The 18,204-nt window shown below is 50.8% G+C and overlaps 1 protein-coding gene across 3 annotated transcripts in view; it reads left to right on the top strand.

Annotated features, from left to right (window-relative positions):
* ABCC1 (ATP binding cassette subfamily C member 1 (ABCC1 blood group)) overlaps positions 1-16,997 on the top strand; it is a 152,161-nt gene extending 135,164 nt beyond the window's left edge. For all 3 annotated transcript variants that reach the window (XM_070363190.1, XM_070363189.1, XM_070363188.1), the window contains 8 exons: positions 6,153-6,352; positions 7,734-7,860; positions 8,439-8,540; positions 11,134-11,280; positions 12,504-12,662; positions 13,373-13,539; positions 14,658-14,852; positions 15,406-16,997. In XM_070363190.1, coding sequence (XP_070219291.1) covers positions 6,153-6,352; positions 7,734-7,860; positions 8,439-8,540; positions 11,134-11,280; positions 12,504-12,662; positions 13,373-13,539; positions 14,658-14,852; positions 15,406-15,514 — 1,206 coding nt within the window. In that variant the 3' untranslated portion in view covers positions 15,515-16,997. The remainder of the gene's footprint in view (positions 1-6,152; positions 6,353-7,733; positions 7,861-8,438; positions 8,541-11,133; positions 11,281-12,503; positions 12,663-13,372; positions 13,540-14,657; positions 14,853-15,405) is intronic.
* Positions 16,998-18,204: the final 1,207 nt, after the last annotated feature.

The following is an 18,204-nucleotide window of genomic DNA, read 5'->3' as shown; positions in this document are numbered from 1 at the left end:
CATGCATTGGAGAAGGAAATGGCAACCCACTCCAGTATTCTTGCCTGGAGAATCCCAGGGACGGCGGAGCCTGGTGGGCTGCCCTCTGTGGGGTCACACAGAGTCGGAGACGACTGAATCGACTTAGCTTAGCTTAGTTTATGAAGAAGTGAAGTGAAGTGAAGTCGCTCAGTCATGTCCGACTCTTTGTGACCCCATGGACTGCAGCCTGCCAGGCTCCTCCATCCATGGGATTTTCCAGGCAATAGTACTGGAGTGGGTTGCCATTTCCTTCTCCAGGGCAGATAATAGAGACATGAATAATAACAGCTGTGATATTTTTTCCCCTGTAATAGAGATCTGAAAGTGAATGTGGAAGTGTGAGTTGCTCAGACATGTCCGACTCTTTGCGACCCCATGGACTGTAGCCCACCAGGCTCCTCTGTCCATGGGATTCTCCAGGCAAGAATACTGGAATGGGTTGCCATTCCCTTCTCCAGGGGATTTTCCCAACCCAGGGATTGAACCTGGGTCTCCTGCATAGCAGGCAGATTCTTTACCATCTGTGCTACCAAGGAAGCCATAATAGAAATTTAGAAATATGCTATTCAGGGCTGATATGACAGCTTCCGGCTTCCCAGGTGGCTCTAGTGGTAAAGAACCCACCTACCAATGCAAGAGACATAAGGATGTGGGTTTAGTCCCTGGGTGGGGAAGATCCCCTGGAGGAGGGCATGACAACTCACTCCAGTACTCTTGCCTGGAGAATCCCATGGACAGAAGAAACTGGTGGGCTACAGTCCATAGGGTCACACACAGTCAGACATGACTGAGTCGACTTAGCACGCACGCACACATCTGACAGCTTCATGAGTTTGGTAGCTTCAGAGTCCTTCACTGTTTGGTTTTGGGGTTTTTTTTGTGTATGTGTTTCTGTCATCTTTGCTTTCCGTTGTTAAGTTGGTTTCATGGTCCAAGATGGCTGCTGGAGCTCCAGCCATCACAAATAAGCTCAAGAAAGGTGAACAGAGTAAGGGAGCATTTGATGGCTGCGTCAGCTTCACTGTGGTGCTTCCAGTTAACAGATCAGCATGTTGAGGTCCAGGGGGCAGAACTGGGAATGTGAATTCACATCTGATGTAACCGTCACTGTGCTTTCCTGCCCCTGAAAAGGACACCTTTTTACCTTGCTCATGCTGATTCTAAGTGTTCTAAATTCAGAGTCATCAAATACATGTATGTTAGTAAACATTTTTTTTAATTAAAAAAAGCAGCTGCAGCGTACACGCTAATGGACTGCTGTTTAGATGGGAGCCTAATAACTGTTGCACAAAATAAGAATAAGAAGCCACAGGGTGCTCTGTACCTCACATTGCACTGTGTGTGGCCTGTTGGTGTGGGTTCCTGGAGGCCTTGGCCGGGTCAGCCAGACCCCACACCCTAACACACTGTGGCTGGGCATCACGCTGTGGCCCAGCATTGGTGAGTGTGAACAAAGATGGAATCAGAGCACATCCAGTTCCCAGACCCTCTCTGTGTTCTCTTTAAGTTGAGCCAGCTTTTGTGGAAAGTCCTCCAGCTGCATTTATCAAAAATGTTACCTGTGTTCTGACCCTGGCTGGACCTTTTCCTGGAGGACCCAATTCAAAAGAACAAAAGAGGAGGCCCAGGGTGACGTTCGGGGCAGCTCAGATGCCTGCCAGCAGCAGGGCCTTGAGCACACCGTGGGTAATGTGGCAATGGACTGCTGACATCTCTCTAACAGGAGAACTGGGAACACACTGTTTCGGCACCAACAGTTTTATTTTTAAACAACAAAGGGAAAGAAGTTAGCCAAGACCCATGTTGTCGGCACACTGTCATTATAACTAAGACAAAATGCGTAATGTGCGTGGGCAGGACTGGAAATGGAGGTAGAAAAATGAAAACACGGCCTTACTAATCCTTAGAGATCATGGGAGAATTTTTTTCATAGCTTTTAACTATATATTGTTCAGTGGCTAAGTCATGTTAAACTCTTTGTGACCCCTTGGACTGCAGCACGCCAGGCTTCCTTGTCCTTCATCCTCTCCCAGAGTTTGCTCAAACTCATGTCCATCAAGTTGGTGATGCCATCCAGCCATCTCATCCTCTGTTGCCCCTTTCTCCTCCTGCCCTCAAGTCTTTCCCAGCATCAGGGCCTTTTCCAGTGAGTCGATTCTTTGCATCAGGTGGCCAAAGTATTGGAGCTTCAGCTTCAGTCCTTCCAGTGAATCTTCAGGGTTGATTTCCTTTAACTCAGCAGTCTCACTCAGTGTGTATGCTAGGAGAGGGACTTCCTTGGTGATCCAGCAGCTAAGATTCTGAGCTCCCAATACAGGGGGCCTGGGTTCTATCCCTGCCTGGGGAACTAGATCCCACATAAAACAACTAACAGTTTGAATGGTGCAACTGAAGATCCATGTGCCACAGCAAAGAGCGAAGAGCCCTCGTACCTCAACTAGGACTTGGCACAGCCAAATAAATAAACTTAAAAACAACAAAAAAAAGAAGAGACTGTATCACAGAAACAAATGGGCTAGAATGTGCTTAGCGTTTTGATTCATAATTACCCCAAATGTCCGTCACAGGAGGATGGATGCATACACTGTGGTATATTTATACAAAGGATGTGACCCAGCAGTAGAGAGGAATGAGCTACTCATACACACAAGAAGGATGAGTCTCAGAGATACTATATCAATCAGAATAAGCCAGACACAAAAGAGTACATTTGTGTGATTCTGTTTTTATGAAGCTGAAGAACAGGCATGAGCAATGAAATAGAAGTCAGAATAGTGGCTCTATGGGGAATTGACTGTGAGAGAATGTGAGGGAATTTCCTAGATTCTGATCCGGTGGTGCATATACAGGTGTAGATAAATGTTAAATTCACCAAGCTGTAAAGATTTAGTACACTTTCCAGTGGAAGTAAGTTGCATCTCAAAAAGTGCCTTTTAAGGATGTATGTGTGTAAGGGTGGGTGTTCTTTCTCTCTCTCTGGAAAAGAATTAAAACATTATACACTGAAATCAGAGTATGCTTATCTCAGGATCATGGACTTAACGTAATGTTTTTCTAATCATCCTATCTATATCACTTGAAAAAATTTTTAAATGAATATACATTAGTGTATATCTAATATACATGAATTGTATATTATATCAGAGAAGGCAATGGCACCCCACTCCAGTACTCTTGCCTAGAAAATCCCATGGACAGTGGGCTGCAGTCCATGGGGTCGCCAGGAGTCGGACACGACTGAGCGACTTCACTTTCACTTTTCACTTTCATGCACTGGAGAAGGAAATGGCAACCCACTCTAGTGTTATTGCCTGGAGAATCCCAGGGACGGGGGCGCCTGGTGGGCTGCCGTCTATGGGGTCGCACACGACTGAAGCGACTTAGCAGTAGCAGCAGCAGTATATTATATACGCTATAATTATACTATATTAATAATTAATATACACTAATATAGAAGAGGGCTTCTCTTATAGCTCAGTTGGTAAAGAACATGCCTGCAATGCGGGAGACCTGGGTTCGATCCCTGGGTTGGGAAGATCCCCTGGAGAAGGGAAAGGTTACCCACTCCAGTATTCTAGCCTGGAGAATTCCAGGGACTATACAGTCCATGCATGAGGTTGCAAAGAGTTGGACACGACTGAGCGACTTTCACTTTCACTTTCAAATATAGAAGAAAAGCTATGACCAACCTAAACAGCATACTAAAAAGCAGAGACATTACTTTGCTGACAAAGGTCTGTCTAGTCAAAACTATGGTTTTTCCAGTAGTCATATATGAATGTGAGAGTTGGACTATAAAGAAAGCTGAGTGCTGAACAATTGATACTTTTGAACTGTGGTGTTGGAGAAGACTCTTAAGAGTCCCTTGGACTGCAAGGAGATCCAACCAGTCCATCCTAAAGGAGATCAGTCCTGGGTGTTCATTGGAAGGACTGATGCTGAAGCTGAAACTCCAATACTTTGGCCACTTGGCGCAAAGAACTGACTCATTGGAAAAGACCCTGATGCTGGGAAAGATTGAAGGCAGGAGGAGGAAGGGACGACAGAGGATGAGATGGTTGGATGGCATCACCAACTCGATGGACATGAGTTTGAGCAAGCTTCAGGAGTTGGTAATGGAAAGGGAAGCATGGTGTGCTGCAGTCCATGGGGTTGCAAAGAGTCTGACATAACTGACCAACTGAACTGATACATTAGTGTTTGCAAGTCAGTTTTAGGAAAAGGAATGTAAGAGGTAAGGTGATGTGGAATTCTGTTGGGGCTTCCAGGTTGTTGGAATAAGTCATTTCTACCCCTGGAATTGCATGGCATCTGTGAAAATTCCCTGGCACTTCCCTTAGTGTCTTAGCTCTCAGCCCAAGCCCAGCACAAGACAGGTGTAGGTTGAACATTCATTTTCACTCATGAGCACCAGGCACTCCTTGGAAGAATCAGGTGAGTCCATGGGGTGGATTCTCTCCAGGAATAGAGCTTAAAAGGAAAGCTAATAATTATTATTTTTTTTAAATCAGACTATTCCATAACAAAAATAAGTCTTGGGTTCACTTTTTAGAGGAAATAAAATTCAGAGGACATGACAATTGGGGTAAGTTGAGCAGGTCAAACATTTTAGAGCAGTTTCCACCCAGGAGGAAAGAAAGTCGGGAGAGGAGGTGATCCCAGGAGAGGGTAATGGGGGCGGATGCCAGGGTCCTTGAGCCAGACCACGGGGTCTGGACTGTGTCCCAAGGCAGTGAGAGCCGCCGGAGGACAGGTGGCATCTGACCATGTGCAGGGATTGGCAGAACCCCTGATCTGAGGTGGCCTGGGTTGGTGTGACCCCTGGGTTAGTTCTCAGAGTTTATGGGGCCCCCAGAGGGCTCCCCAACATGTGGTTCAAATTCTCATGTGAACTGACATCCAGAAAAAAGTTTGGAGAACCCGTAAGAGCCACCCACTCTGTTCAGTGTTCTCCATGGAAGGTCTCTGCCCCTAAAGATGGCCCAGGGCACCCAGAACAGCCCAGGAGGCAGAAGACATGTCCCTCAGCACCTGTGTTCATTTGCCCGGCTCTGCTGTTGAAGCCAGTGCAGACATGTTACATCTTCAGCACATCCGGGAGAGGGAACTTCGGTCTCAGCGGATCCTTTTGTACAGATGCAGAAACTGAAGCCAGGAGAACAGAGGTGTCTTCAGATGGCCAGTCCAGCCTCTGTCACAGCTCCTCAGTGCTCCCAGTGGGCTCTTGTTCTGTCTCTTAACGAGCTGAACACCCGGGTTAGGGCAGGAGTAGAGTGGATGTGGTCTCTGTCCATGGGGATAGGCAGAGGCAGGGTTTATGCTGAGCTCTGCTTGTCCTAAAGCAACGCTGTGGGGTCCATAAACTCTCGAGGTCCGTGGCATCAGAGAGGCCATGCCGTGTTGAGGTCAACACTTTGAGGCTGGACTGTTGGTGTTTGAATCCCAGCTCTGCCACTTCCTAGCCACATGGCCTTAGGGAAGAGGTTGACCTCAGTTTACTCCTTGTGAAACAGGATTGAGCGCCTTATAGGTTTTTGATGAAGATTAAAGAGCTGATGGCTGTGAAGGTGCTTAAAGCGATGCTGGGATGCTGGGTTCCACGTGTAGTGTAGTGAAAGTCACTCAGTCGTGTCCGACTTTCTGCGACCCCGTGGACTGTACAGTCCATGGAATTCTCCAGGCCAAAATACTGGAGTGGGTAGCCTTTTCCTTCTCCAGGGGATCTTCCCAACCCAGAGATCAAACCCAGGTCTCCTGCATTGCAGGCGATTCTTTGCCAGCTGAGCCACAAGGGAAAGCCCAAGAATACTGGAGTGGGTAGCCTAGCCCTTCTCCAGTGGATCTTCCCAACCCAGGAATTGAACCAGGGTCTCCTGCATTGCAGGCGGATTCTTTACCAGCTGAGCTACCAGAGATCCGGGCTCCACTGGAGCGTGAGCTATTATTATCATCACTGCTGCCGCCCTGGTTATTCTTGTAGTCAGTACACCTGCCGTTCCTCGGGTGAAAGCAGCCCCGGTCCAGCATTCCGCCCCCAGAGGGGTCATTTACGTCCAGACTTTCTCCAGCATGGCCCTGGAAGGATGGGATGAGGGGCCCCTCGCCCACCTCCGGTCCGTTCTCTCCCGCAGAGGTTCTACGTGGCCTCCTCCCGGCAGCTGAAGCGCCTGGAGTCGGTCAGCCGCTCGCCGGTTTATTCCCACTTCAACGAGACCTTGCTGGGCGTCAGCGTTATCCGCGCCTTCGAGGAGCAGGAACGCTTCATCCGCCAGAGCGACCTGAAGGTGGACGAGAACCAGAAGGCCTACTACCCCAGCATCGTGGCCAACAGGTGGGCACGGGGCTGTGGGGGAGGCTCCCGGAGCGGGGCGGTGGGGCCCGGCGCCGGCCTCACGGGAGGGAGGCTTGGAGGCAGCGAGAGGAGAGGACGGAAGGAGCATTAGAAAGAGGAGCACGGTCAGCCCGCATGTTGCCGCAGGGGCCGCTGAAGCGCAGGTGCAGGGAGTTCTGAGTCGGGAGATACCGCAGGGCCATCCTTCCGCCATGCCCCTGGTGATACAGGACCATCGGTGACTGCGGCCTTGGCTCCTGAGTGTTCTCGTCACATGCTTCTCTTCACCCCTGCCCCCGGGTGATGAGTGTGGGAAGCAGTTTTATTAGTAATAGTATTAGGTTAGACCGTGTGAAATTGCCCTTTGGGGGATCAAGCATGGTTGAATAGCATCGGGCTTAAAAGGAGTAGAAGTTGGCTAATTATTGATTGAATCTAGAACATCCCGTCCTCACTTGCTTACACCCTAAGATGTTTTTTGAGATGTGAGAGAGGGAAGACTCTGGGGAGGGGTCAGAGCACCCTGGCAGTGACCCACTGCACACCGCATAATCCCTGAGTGTGAGACGGGCAGGAAGATAGGGCATTGCTGGAAAGACCTTGCAATTCCCTTGCAGAGTTTGTTTGGGGAGTTTGTTGAAATCTGGATTTCTGTGGGAATAACTCACACCCCGAGGATCCGTCACATGGATCTTTAAGAATGTGGTGGGAAAAAAACAGATTGCTAATACTGCCTCTCTAGAATGCTTTACATTTTCAAACAAAAACAGTGTTCCTGTGTGATAGCATACAAAAGTTAGCTTTAAACGTGTAGATCTGTCTGTATTTTAAAGGAAAGATAACACATTTTAATGTTTCTAAAATAGTGGTGATCTAGGTCTGGGGACCTGGCTGTGCTGGCTGTGTTTATTTCTCACTTTCCCCTCCCCCCACTCCTGCCAAGAGACATTTGTTTTAAATCAGGGGTGCCTCGCAGAGTTGATGATTTTTCTAAGCATTTTGGAAGTTTCTGAGACATCTTTTTTAAAAAATGCACACATGGGTGTATTTTTAAGGTTTCAGTGAGAAAAGGTTGGCTCTTAAGAAAGCAAGTTTGAGTTTCCTGGGAGGATCACTTCTGGAGAACTCTATTTTAGTCCCTGGGGTTGCCAGACCAATGAGGAATTCCTGAAATTGTGTCCCTTCAGCCCTTCTTCCCCATGCCCCATGAACTGGGCAAACAAGGCCTCTCTTAGGAACTATTGGGGAATTATTTCAGTAAGCAGAGTGGCCACCCAGCCTCCCCACCCCCACCCTCAACCGGAAACCAAGCCTCTGAGAAGCTGACCTGGGCGTGTGTGTGTGTGTGTGTCCCTGTTCCTCTGCCTGCGTCTCCATGCAGGTGGCTGGCCGTGCGGCTGGAGTGTGTGGGCAACTGCATCGTCCTGTTCGCCTCGCTGTTTGCCGTGATTTCCCGGCACAGCCTCAGTGCAGGCTTGGTGGGCCTCTCGGTGTCTTACTCCCTGCAGGTAAGATGGGGGCACTCCCAGGTGGACTTTTCTAATCCTCTTGCTGGGGAGCCGGTTGTTAGGCACTTGGCCCTTTACTTTGATTCTCTGTGGGCATGGGGGAAGGGGACGAGGGCTAAGTGGAGTTTGAGGTGCAGCTCTAGAGCCCAGTGACTGACTGAAGCAGGGGAGAAATCAGAGGTGCAGCCAGAACTCCCCCATCAGCCAAGGAGCGTCCCTGACGGCCTGAGAGGATGCCTCCAGCTACCAGAAGAATGCACTCAATACTATAAATTTCCCTCGAGGCCCTGCTTTAGCTGCATCTCCCAAATTTCGTCGCGGTTGTGTTTTCTTAACTATCATCTGGTTGGGAATACTGTCTCATTTCCTTTCTGATTGCTTGTGTAGCCCCGCGGGTTATTTTGAAATGTGGCGCTGGGATAAGAGACGCACAGTAGCAGGTCTGGCCATGGTATCTGAGGTAGCTGTCTTCCGGGCCTTCATTATCTGAAACATTGCATAATTCATGCTGCCTTCGTGAGAAGAAAACAACTCATGCTCACTCTAGACGCTCCATCGGATGACTCTTCCCCTCACAGGTCACCACATATTTGAACTGGCTCGTTCGGATGTCGTCCGAGATGGAGACCAACATTGTGGCCGTGGAGAGACTCAAGGAATATTCGGAAACTGAGAAGGAGGTAATGTAAGCCCCCGGCCTGACGTCTTGACCATGATCTTCGGTGTAACTTGACGCAGAAGAATCCTCTGAACCGCAGCATGTGCCTCCTGCAGGCAGCCTCCACCTGACCAAAAAAAAAACCCCTCTGTTATTTGTTACATGTTTTGAATGGGGACTTAGATTACACAAAATGAATCATACTAATTTTCTCTTTAGATTTAAAAGTTAAGTACAAGTGAGTCATTTAAAAATACCAGGTATCAGTAACAAGAGAGTCAGGATATGGATATTGCACAAATCATGCTATTATTGGTAAGGAGTTTACTGAAGTTTGGGAAACCCTGCAGTTATTTAACCCAAGTCCTCATTTTATGGTTGGAGGAAAAGGGCATGTAGTGAGGGACGACGGCTGGTCTGAGGTCACGTCCGTGGTCAGCAGGACAGCTGGGAGTAGAACCCAAGGCTCTGGTGTCACGTTGCCCCTAATAACTGCCTTATTCTGTCTGCACACCATCTCTGAATAGCAGGAGCTGTGTTAATGACAGTAGCAGTAATGCCTGGCGATAACTCCATCCCACCACCACCAATAGTAATAGGGACACACATTGTGCCCTTGTGTGGTGTCAGGCCCTGTGCTAGACACTCTGTGTAGAATAATCCATTTGTCCTTTACACAACCTTGCAACTCACCTTCTACTATCACCCCCATTTTGCAGGTGAGGAAACAGACACAGAGAGGATAAGATCACATGGGCTTGCTTCCCTGTAGCTCAGACGGTAAAGAATCTGCATGCAATGTAGGAGACCAGGGTATGATCCCCTTCCCAAGGGTCGGGAAGATCCCTTGGATAAGGGAATGGCAACCCACTCCAGTGTTCTTGCCTGGAGAATCCCATGGACAGAGGAGCCTAGTGTGCTACAGTCCACGGAGTCTCAAAGAGTTGGACATGAGTGACTATCACTGCATTCCAAAAAAATGCCCCCCAGGAATGAAACTAAAGGGACCCTGGTTAGAATCTGACTTAGGGATTCACTGAAGTGACCTGTGCCAAGTCCTTGCATTCGGTGAACCAGGGCCCACCTCATCAGAGAGCATTCTTCAGAATGGTGTGAGTGCCCCCTGTGGACATAAGAGCACATTACACCAGCAGGTTCCCACCCTACCTTGATTTATTTATATCAGCTTTTGAGGTATAATTCATATGCCATGCAGTTCACTCATTTAAAGTGTGAAATTCAGTTTTTTTACTTTTAAAAATACTTATTTTCACTACTTTTAATTATTTATAGTTTTAGAATAAGAGCAAATTTGAAAAATACAAGAAAAAGATCACCCAGAATCTTACCACTATTAAAATGTATGTTTACTTACGTGTTTGTATATATTACATACGATATATATTTACAGGTACAAAGTTCCACCGATTTCTCTCCAGTCCCCTCCGTGTTCTTATAGCAGTGTCTCCTTATTTATATGAGGGGTGTAAAAAAATTAAGAAGTTTATGGGGGAGAAAGGATGGAAGCCCTCTTTCATTGTCCTCTCCATTCCTCTTCCCTGAAGAGAGTCCGGAGCATAGCCCAGAGCATTTCCAGGTGTAGACCTCAGGAAATGTGAACTGAACGAAGTAGCTCTTCAGAAACAGGGGCTGTGTGACTCCAGGCAAGCTGCTTTCACTCTCTGTGTTTCAGTTTCCTCGTGTGTAAACTGGGGATGGAAAAGGACTCCACTCTGGGGATTGTAGTGAGGATTAAAGGAGTCATGTGATAGAGTGACCGTTGAGTGTTGGCTGCTGCTTTTATTGTCGCCCTCCAGGCCATGGACTTCCCTGGTGGCTCAGACCGTAAAGCGTCTGCCTACAATGCGGGAGACCGGGGTTCAATCCCTGGGTTGGGAAGATCCTCTGGAGAAGGCAATGGCACCCCTCTCCAGTACTCTTGCTGGGAAAATCCCATGGACGGAGGATCGTGATAGGCTACAGTCCATGGGGTCGCAAAGAGTCGGACACGACTGAGCGACTTCATTTTCACTTTCCAGGCCTTCGAAGCCATCAGAGTTATCTCCCCTTTAGCTTTGTGTCTGTCTAGAGGAGACCGCCCATTCATTGATTTAGTCCACAGATGTTTATTGAGTACCTCCTACGTGCTCTGGGCTCTAGGATGTAGCAGTGAACAAGTGAAAGAACCTGTTCTTGTAGAGGGGCTGTTCCAGTGGCGTGTGGGTGACAGAATACAGAGATACTTGCTTAAAATGCCAGGAGGTGGTGAGTGCTCTCAAAGAGAAAGGACACAGAGAATGTGGGAGAAGAGGAGCCTAGGGCTCGGAGGGTGGTTGCATTAACCTGGGATCCACAGCGGTCAAGCAGGCCGAGGGGGTAGTTTGGCACAGAATGTTCCAGGCAGAAGAAGCCACAAGTGCAAAGGCCCAGAAGCAGCACACGTGGGTGTGTTTAGGGAACAGTCCAGAAGTCAGTGCAGGAGCAGTGAGGCAGTGAGTGGGAAGGAGGGGGCTGTGAGGTCAGAGGGGTCATGGAAGCCGCTCACGTGGAGCCCTGGGCCACGTGAGATGGACTTCAGACCCCTCACGCCCACCCACTGCCCGCTGTCATCGAAGGCTCCCTGGCAAATCCAGGATATGGTACCACCCAAGGACTGGCCCCAGGTGGGCCGAGTGGAGTTCCGGGACTACGGCCTGCGGTACCGAGAGGACCTGGACTTGGTTCTGAAGCACATCAACGTCACCATCGACGGTGGGGAGAAGGTGGGTGCCCCTCGACTCCTCCCCGTCCGTGGGCAGGCACAGGCTGCCACCAGGTTTTCCATGCCCCGAACCACAGGATGGAGGGAGAGAGCCTTTGGCAGTAAAATCTGCTCAGAGCGTCCCAACTGCACACTGGTAGCCCAGGAGCCAGAGGAGATACGTTTTGGAAGTTGCCAATACTGAAAAATCTGGAATGTTTTATGTTAAAAAAAAAAAATCCATTTCCTGCTTTTCTTGAAAGATCAGAACTTCTGGCAGCACCGGGCCCATCCTCCCCACCTGGCTCTTTCTAGATAAAGACATGAGCCTCCCAGTTTACTGACTAGTCCCTTCCTCCCCTTTTCTTGTGCCCCCTTGGCCCCTAGGCCTCTAGAATAGAAAGATGCCCTCCTCACTACTGGGGACAGCTCAAGGGGATCGCTGCCCCGATAGGACGTCCTTGCCCTGAGACCCTCAGACCTTCCTGAGGAATCAGACCGAGGGTCTTTCTGGCCATTTGCCAGAGGCCAGTGTTTCTTTCTTCTCTGAACCTGCAGGAGTTGTTAAACACCCAGTCGGGAGGCCCAGAATCTTCCGTTCCCATGAGAGAGTTTCTCCAACTTGTAACAAGAGGAGGAACAGAGTGGGCGGTGTTCTCATGGAGGCTTTCTGGCTTATGTTGCATAATGAAGCTGCCCTGTGAGTTGCTGTCCCAGGGCGGAGGAGCCTGCCTCTCTGGAGCCCAGATGAGAAGGCGAGAGTTTTGCCTGGAACGTCAGTCATTAGCCATTAAGTGGGGAGCCCAGCTCCCTCAAGAGGATAAGTGGAGGCCAGGTTGTACCCATGACCTCTGCTCACTCAGCTGGGATACAGGGGCATCTTCCTGAACCTTTGAGATATTCCAATACCTCAGGATGGGGAAACTCACCATCATAGAACTGAAAAACCATTTGATTGTTACTTAATACTGTCTTGAGTTGCAAATAACTAACTTATTAAAGGAACTGATTATAATTTTAATTTCTAAAAAGAGCTGGCAGAGAGAAGGAAGTCCTTCTTGACCTTTGCCCAGAACAGCCCCTAAAGGAATGTCTCTGGAAACTGCTGAGGGGAGTAGAATACTGGGGGAAGGGTGGGTCGACCAGATGACTGAACTGCTCTGTGGCTGGTACTTAATGCAAGGGGTAAGAGGTCAGCCCAGATACGAGCGTTCCCACTTCACGCGGGCCCTTCCTGCCCCACAGGTTGGCATCGTGGGGCGGACAGGAGCCGGGAAGTCATCCCTGACCCTGGGCTTGTTTCGGATCAAAGAGTCAGCCGAGGGAGAGATAATCATTGATGACATCAACATCGCCAAGATCGGCCTGCATGACCTCCGCTTCAAGATCACCATCATCCCCCAGGTGGGCGGGGTCACACTGAAAGTGATGCGTGTGTATTTTCAGAACAGATGGACGTTTGTTCCTGCTTTGTGGTTTTCATGACTTTTTACTGAAAGCATGCTATGTTTCTTCATGGAATCTCCCCTTCGCACATAATGAACAGGGAGAATTAAGTAGGTTTCATTCATTCCTTCACTCCTGCCACCCAGTAGGCAGTGTCCTAAGCATCTCACAGCATCCAGTTAAGACACTGGCTTCTCTGCTGGACAGGAATCTCTCACCGTCCCAAGAGCTAGGCGAGAAAGATGAATTTTCTAGACTGATTCCTGTAGGTGGCGATTGCATAATATGTTGCCTTTTAGTGTTGTGTTGCCTTAAATTTCTTCTCAGATTTTAATTTGGAGGCAGGAGATGGAGGGGAATCCATGTACCTTGCAATTAGGAATTGCCCTAATCCGCATGCTGGTTCTCACTTCCAGAAAGTTCCCAACACGCTTGTGTACTGAATGCTCTGGGAAATATGACGAGAGAGAAATCTATTTCCCTTAACTCAGAGTTTTCCAGATATTTTCCCCCCATCTTTGACATCTTCAGAAGTGGTGATTTGGAGGAGCTCCAAAACCCTATTTTGAACAATTCTGGCGAGAACGTTCTACATCCCACCTATTTGCCCCACCCGTGTCCAACCGTGCCTTGAGCCTCACGCCATCTGCCGTCTTCCCTCCAAATAGGACCCCGTTTTGTTTTCGGGTTCCCTCCGCATGAACCTGGACCCATTCAGCCAGTACTCGGATGAAGAGGTCTGGATGTCCCTGGAGCTCGCCCACCTGAAGGGCTTCGTGTCGGCCCTTCCCGACAAACTGAACCACGAGTGTGCGGAAGGCGGGGAGAACCTCAGGTAGGCGGAGTGACGCCCAGCCGGGCCTCCGCATCACCTCTGTCGGGGCCTTGGTAGGTTTTGTCTGTTTGCATCAGGTTCAGACCTGGGCTTGAGTTCCAGCTCTGCCACATGAGCCCTTTGTCTCCTAATCTCTTGGGCCTCAAGTTTCAGTATCTAAAACGGGTTTCATGCTGGGCTCATTTTTACTGTGACGTGTAACCAGGATAGTCAGAACAGCTCCTTTGTCACACCAGGTCCCTTCAGTGGAGAGTGAAGTTGTTACATTTTGGAAAGGCTTCTCTCCCAGTCGTAAATAGCACTGCTCTGGGCCCTCCCTGCTCCCACCCATGGCCCCAGCTGCCTGGCCCTTCTCCCAGGCTCCACCCGGGATCCAGCAACTAAAGAGGTAATGCCTGGCACAGCACAGTAGGGATCCTCTGCCTCTCCCACTGCATCCATCACCATGATGACCAAGCACCAGCCCTCAGGTGTGCTCAGCAAGAGCTGGGGCCACTCACACACGGGGGCGGCCAGCCAGGCGGCTCTGCTGGTCTTGGCTCACGCACGTGGGTGGGGGCTGCTGGCTGCAGGCGGATATTCTAGCTGGCCTCCACTGGGGCCGTTAGGCTCTGCCCCGTGTGTCCCTCCTTCCCCGGCAGACCAGCCCAGGCCTGTTGTCACGGTGATGGCAGAGGTGCAGGCATAAGCACACCCTGGTGTGCATCCCCGTTCCAAGCCTCTTGGTTTGCCAGCATCCCAGTGGCCAAAGCCAGGGACAAGGTCGAGTCCAGAGTCCACTGAGAGAGGCCCTGCAGAACGCAGTTTGCCTTCTGGGGCAAACTTTGCTTGAGGCCAGTTTGTTAATTGTTCTACTTGCTGTACTGAACTGATCAGATATCTTGGCTATCACCTCCGAGCTCTGTGTTGAGAATGAATCTGAGGCTGCTTCTAGCTCAACAGGAAGACCATGCTGATCAATTAGTGATGGCCGATGTGGGCGTGGATGTGGGGGTTGGAAGTGCCCTCCTGGTCTGAGCAACAGACAGTGTCTCCTCTCCCTCCTCTCAGCTCAGGCCTGGGCTCAGTGTCAGGGGTGTTTTTGACACTCGTTTCCTGGTCTCTCTCTCCCGGTCAAGCGTCGGGCAACGCCAGCTTGTGTGCCTGGCCCGGGCCCTGCTGAGGAAGACGAAGATTCTCGTGTTGGATGAGGCCACGGCGGCCGTGGACCTGGAAACGGACAACCTCATTCAGTCCACCATCCGGACGCAATTTGATGACTGTACCGTCCTCACCATCGCTCACCGGCTCAACACCATCATGGACTACACGAGGTGATGCCCTTGGCCCAGAAGGCCTCCAGGCCTCACAGTCCACCCACCCACCCCATTCATCCACTCATTCATTCATTCATTCATGCAACACTGACCTCATGCCTAGTGACAGCCCTGGTGTCTCTTTGTCCTGGTTAGTACTAGGCATTTTTGCGATCACTCAATCAAAAGTTAACGTGTGTGTGAATGGTCTGCCACATTCCTGGCCCCGTTCCAGACACTGGGGACCGAGCCGGGAGCTGTCACACAAGGACCCTGCCTAATGGATTAGTTGGGGGCGGGGTGCAGAGATGGACAATAAACAGCAACCAATAAAAGCGAATTGTGCTGGGAGGGAAATACACCAGGCGGTAAGAGAGTACTGAAGGTGACGTCACGGGACATTGACTAGAACTGGGGTTGAGGACAGGCAGCCAGGTGGATGGCTACCGCAGCAGGCCTGGCAGAGGGTGTTAGGGGTCTGACCCAAAGCAGGGACTTGCCCAGGTAGACTCCTGGGGCACAGGGTGCCAGCCGCTCCCCCATGCCTCACGTCTGCATCCTTCCCTTGCAGGGTGATCGTCCTGGACAAAGGGGAGATCCGGGAGTGGGGCTCCCCCTCTGACCTCCTGCAGCAGAGAGGTCTCTTCTACAGCATGGCCAAAGATTCTGGCTTGGTGTGAGCCTGGAGCGGGTACAGCTGGTCAGAACTGCAGGGCCGACCTGCCAGCAGTCAGGGACGAGTCAGCATCCCTGGGAACCCAAGCCTCTCATAGACTGAAACCAAAAAGAAAACCCCCAAAACCAAAACATACACAGAGCAGCGGCCCTCTGGCCCTTTTCCCTGGAACTGGCCATGAGGAAATGGGAGAGACGCTGGGATGCAGCTCCCCCCAACAGTGCACACGCCCTCGGCTCTGTTATCCCCTGCAGATGCACACACGTTCTCACGCCCCTGGGAGGGCACGCATGTTCTCCCTGCTCTGTGGGGACGTTTGGGCCACCAGACTTCCAGAGAAACCGGTTGCGTAAAGTCTGCTAGTGACCAAATCCAGCCAACTGCCTCATGTCTCTCCAGCTGAAGTCTGTGGATTCTGCACCTTGGGGAAGCTCGCTGGTCCCCGGCACCTCTCCGTCCTTGCCTGGCTCCGCCTAGATGCTTGTTTCCCCAGGGCTGCAATTGGAGGTGATGGGCTTAGTGAAGCCCATGCTCACCCTCAGGCAGTGTCCTGAGGACCACCGACAGCCCTCTCACCAGCCATCTGGTCTACGAGGCCCTCAGCTGCTGGGAACCAGCCTCCTAGCCCTGCCTCCAATGGGACTTGCTGTCTGGACTCCGAGTGACCGGGCGTGGAGGTCCAGGCTGGGAGAGCCCTCTCAGTATCGGCTTCCCCGCTTGGCTGCTCACCTCCTTACCCACCTCAGTCTTTGCCTTCCTCCCTCCGTCTTTTTACCCACGGCTAGAATGGGTTTACGCCTCCAGGTGCCTGAGAATGAAAACCTGCTCATAGTTAACGAAGCGTTCTAAGCCAAGAGCGCCAGTCCCTCCAGGTGGGAGCAGCTGGTACTGAAAAGAGCCCCCGTGAGTCTCCTCCTCATTTGTAGATTTCAGTTTCTCACCGGGGGCCACTGGTTCACTGTCAAGGCCTGCACGGTGGATGACTTGACTTACGGTTACTGAGTCTCTTCTGAGACAAGAAAAGGCCCTTTTCACAAGGGTCAGTGATTTTCTTTCTTTCTTTTTTTTTTTAAAGTACTGCTCCAGGGAGATGAACAGTCTCAAGACTTTAATTTCTTGGGAGGAAGCGTTAGGCTGAAGACTGGCACCCCAGGGAATGGCCAGGTTGGTCCAGCATCTGGAGGTTGGGGGCTGTCTTCTCAGCCCTGTAGGTCCCTCAATTGGAGGCCAAAGTGAGACCCAAAAAGCAGAGAGAGGTTGCTATTCATGCTCGCTATGTGAATTACATTGCTGACTTCAAACCAGAGAAGCATCTGTCTCCTTTTAGGTGAAAATATATATTTATTTTTTGTAAGTTAAACCATTCTTTCACATTAGATAAACCAAGTGTTTCTTGGGGATCTTTTTGTAATGACTTACACTGGAAACGTGAACATTTGCAAATAATTTGCAGTAAAAAAAGAAAAATTTTATTTCTTTCTAAACAACTGTTCCATTTTCTTTCTAGCGAGGATTCCCGCTCTCTCTCCAAGAGTCAGGATGGGGCACTTCTCGTCTGCTGCTGTCCTTCCTTCTTGGCAAGCATGTTGTTTCTAGAGGGAGCTCTTGGAATTGGGAACCTAGAGGTGGGGTTTGGTGGGGACTCAGCGTGGCATGGTGGACGGACTTGAGGCCTGCCCTCATCCTCTGCAGGCTGTGTGACCCTGGGCGAGTCACTCAGTCTTCATCCCTCCGTTGCCTCATTTGTAAAATGGGGCTGATCATACCTGCCTCCTGGGCTTGCTATGAAGATGAGCACTGATGGTGGGTCTTCTGTGCATGGCCCAGGACAGGTTCTAAGACACAGGCAAGGCAAGCATCACATGTGGCAAGAATTTCCCTTGGGAGCTTCCCTGGTGGTCCTGTGGTTAAGAATCTGCCTTCCAGTGGAACGCATTCCCCTTACCCCAGCACGACGGTGTCCCTTTCCCTCCAGGCTGCCTTGCTGGAGGGGCTGGGGGGCAGGGGGTAAGATGCTCAGGGAAAAGCAGCTGCAAGGTTGTAACCCTTAGAATGAGAGCCACGTGGGAGAGCCTGGTCGGTTTTAGATGTGCATGTGTTTGTCTCAGGGCCTGATGCTGAGTGTTAAGGTCACGGGTCAGATCCCACATGGCCACAGGACCCGCGTGTGCCTGTGGGTACGTTGTGGTTGAAGTTCACCCGCTTCATGAAGAGGGGCGGGTGCAGCATTAACCCTGAGGAAGGGGAGGAGGGGGCCCTGCACACCTGCCCTTCCAGGTGAGCGCCCCAGTGCCGTGGGAGGAGAAGGGGGACCAAGCTTGGTTGTGCACCTGCTGTGTTTCAGGTCTGGACTTAGCGCTTTGCACAGCTCTCCCCTGGGAGGGGAACTGGGCCGGAGAGGAGCCCCAGGCTCACCCGCCTGCTCACCTCGCTGCTGTTCTTCCAACCTCAGGGTCCTCCCTCTTCCCCCAGCTGTTGGCATCCCCTGCTCTCTTCCCTGTTTGACAGTGGCAGCTCCGTGCGAGCAGGGCTGTCTGTTCCTTGCTGAACGCCCACCTCTAGAGCAGGGCATAGGGTAAGTACTCAGTGACCACATTCTCTGAACCGGACCTGAGCCCAGAGTGGAGTTACTGGGGCCCTAGAACTTGCCCTTCCGGAGTCACGGCCTCACTGGTAGATCTGGGATCCTCGTAT

Source organism: Bos mutus, chromosome 25 (assembly GCF_027580195.1).
Source record: "Bos mutus isolate GX-2022 chromosome 25, NWIPB_WYAK_1.1, whole genome shotgun sequence".
In the NCBI taxonomy this organism is placed as follows: Eukaryota; Metazoa; Chordata; class Mammalia; order Artiodactyla; family Bovidae; genus Bos; species Bos mutus.
This window is presented reverse-complemented; position numbering and strand designations above follow the sequence as displayed.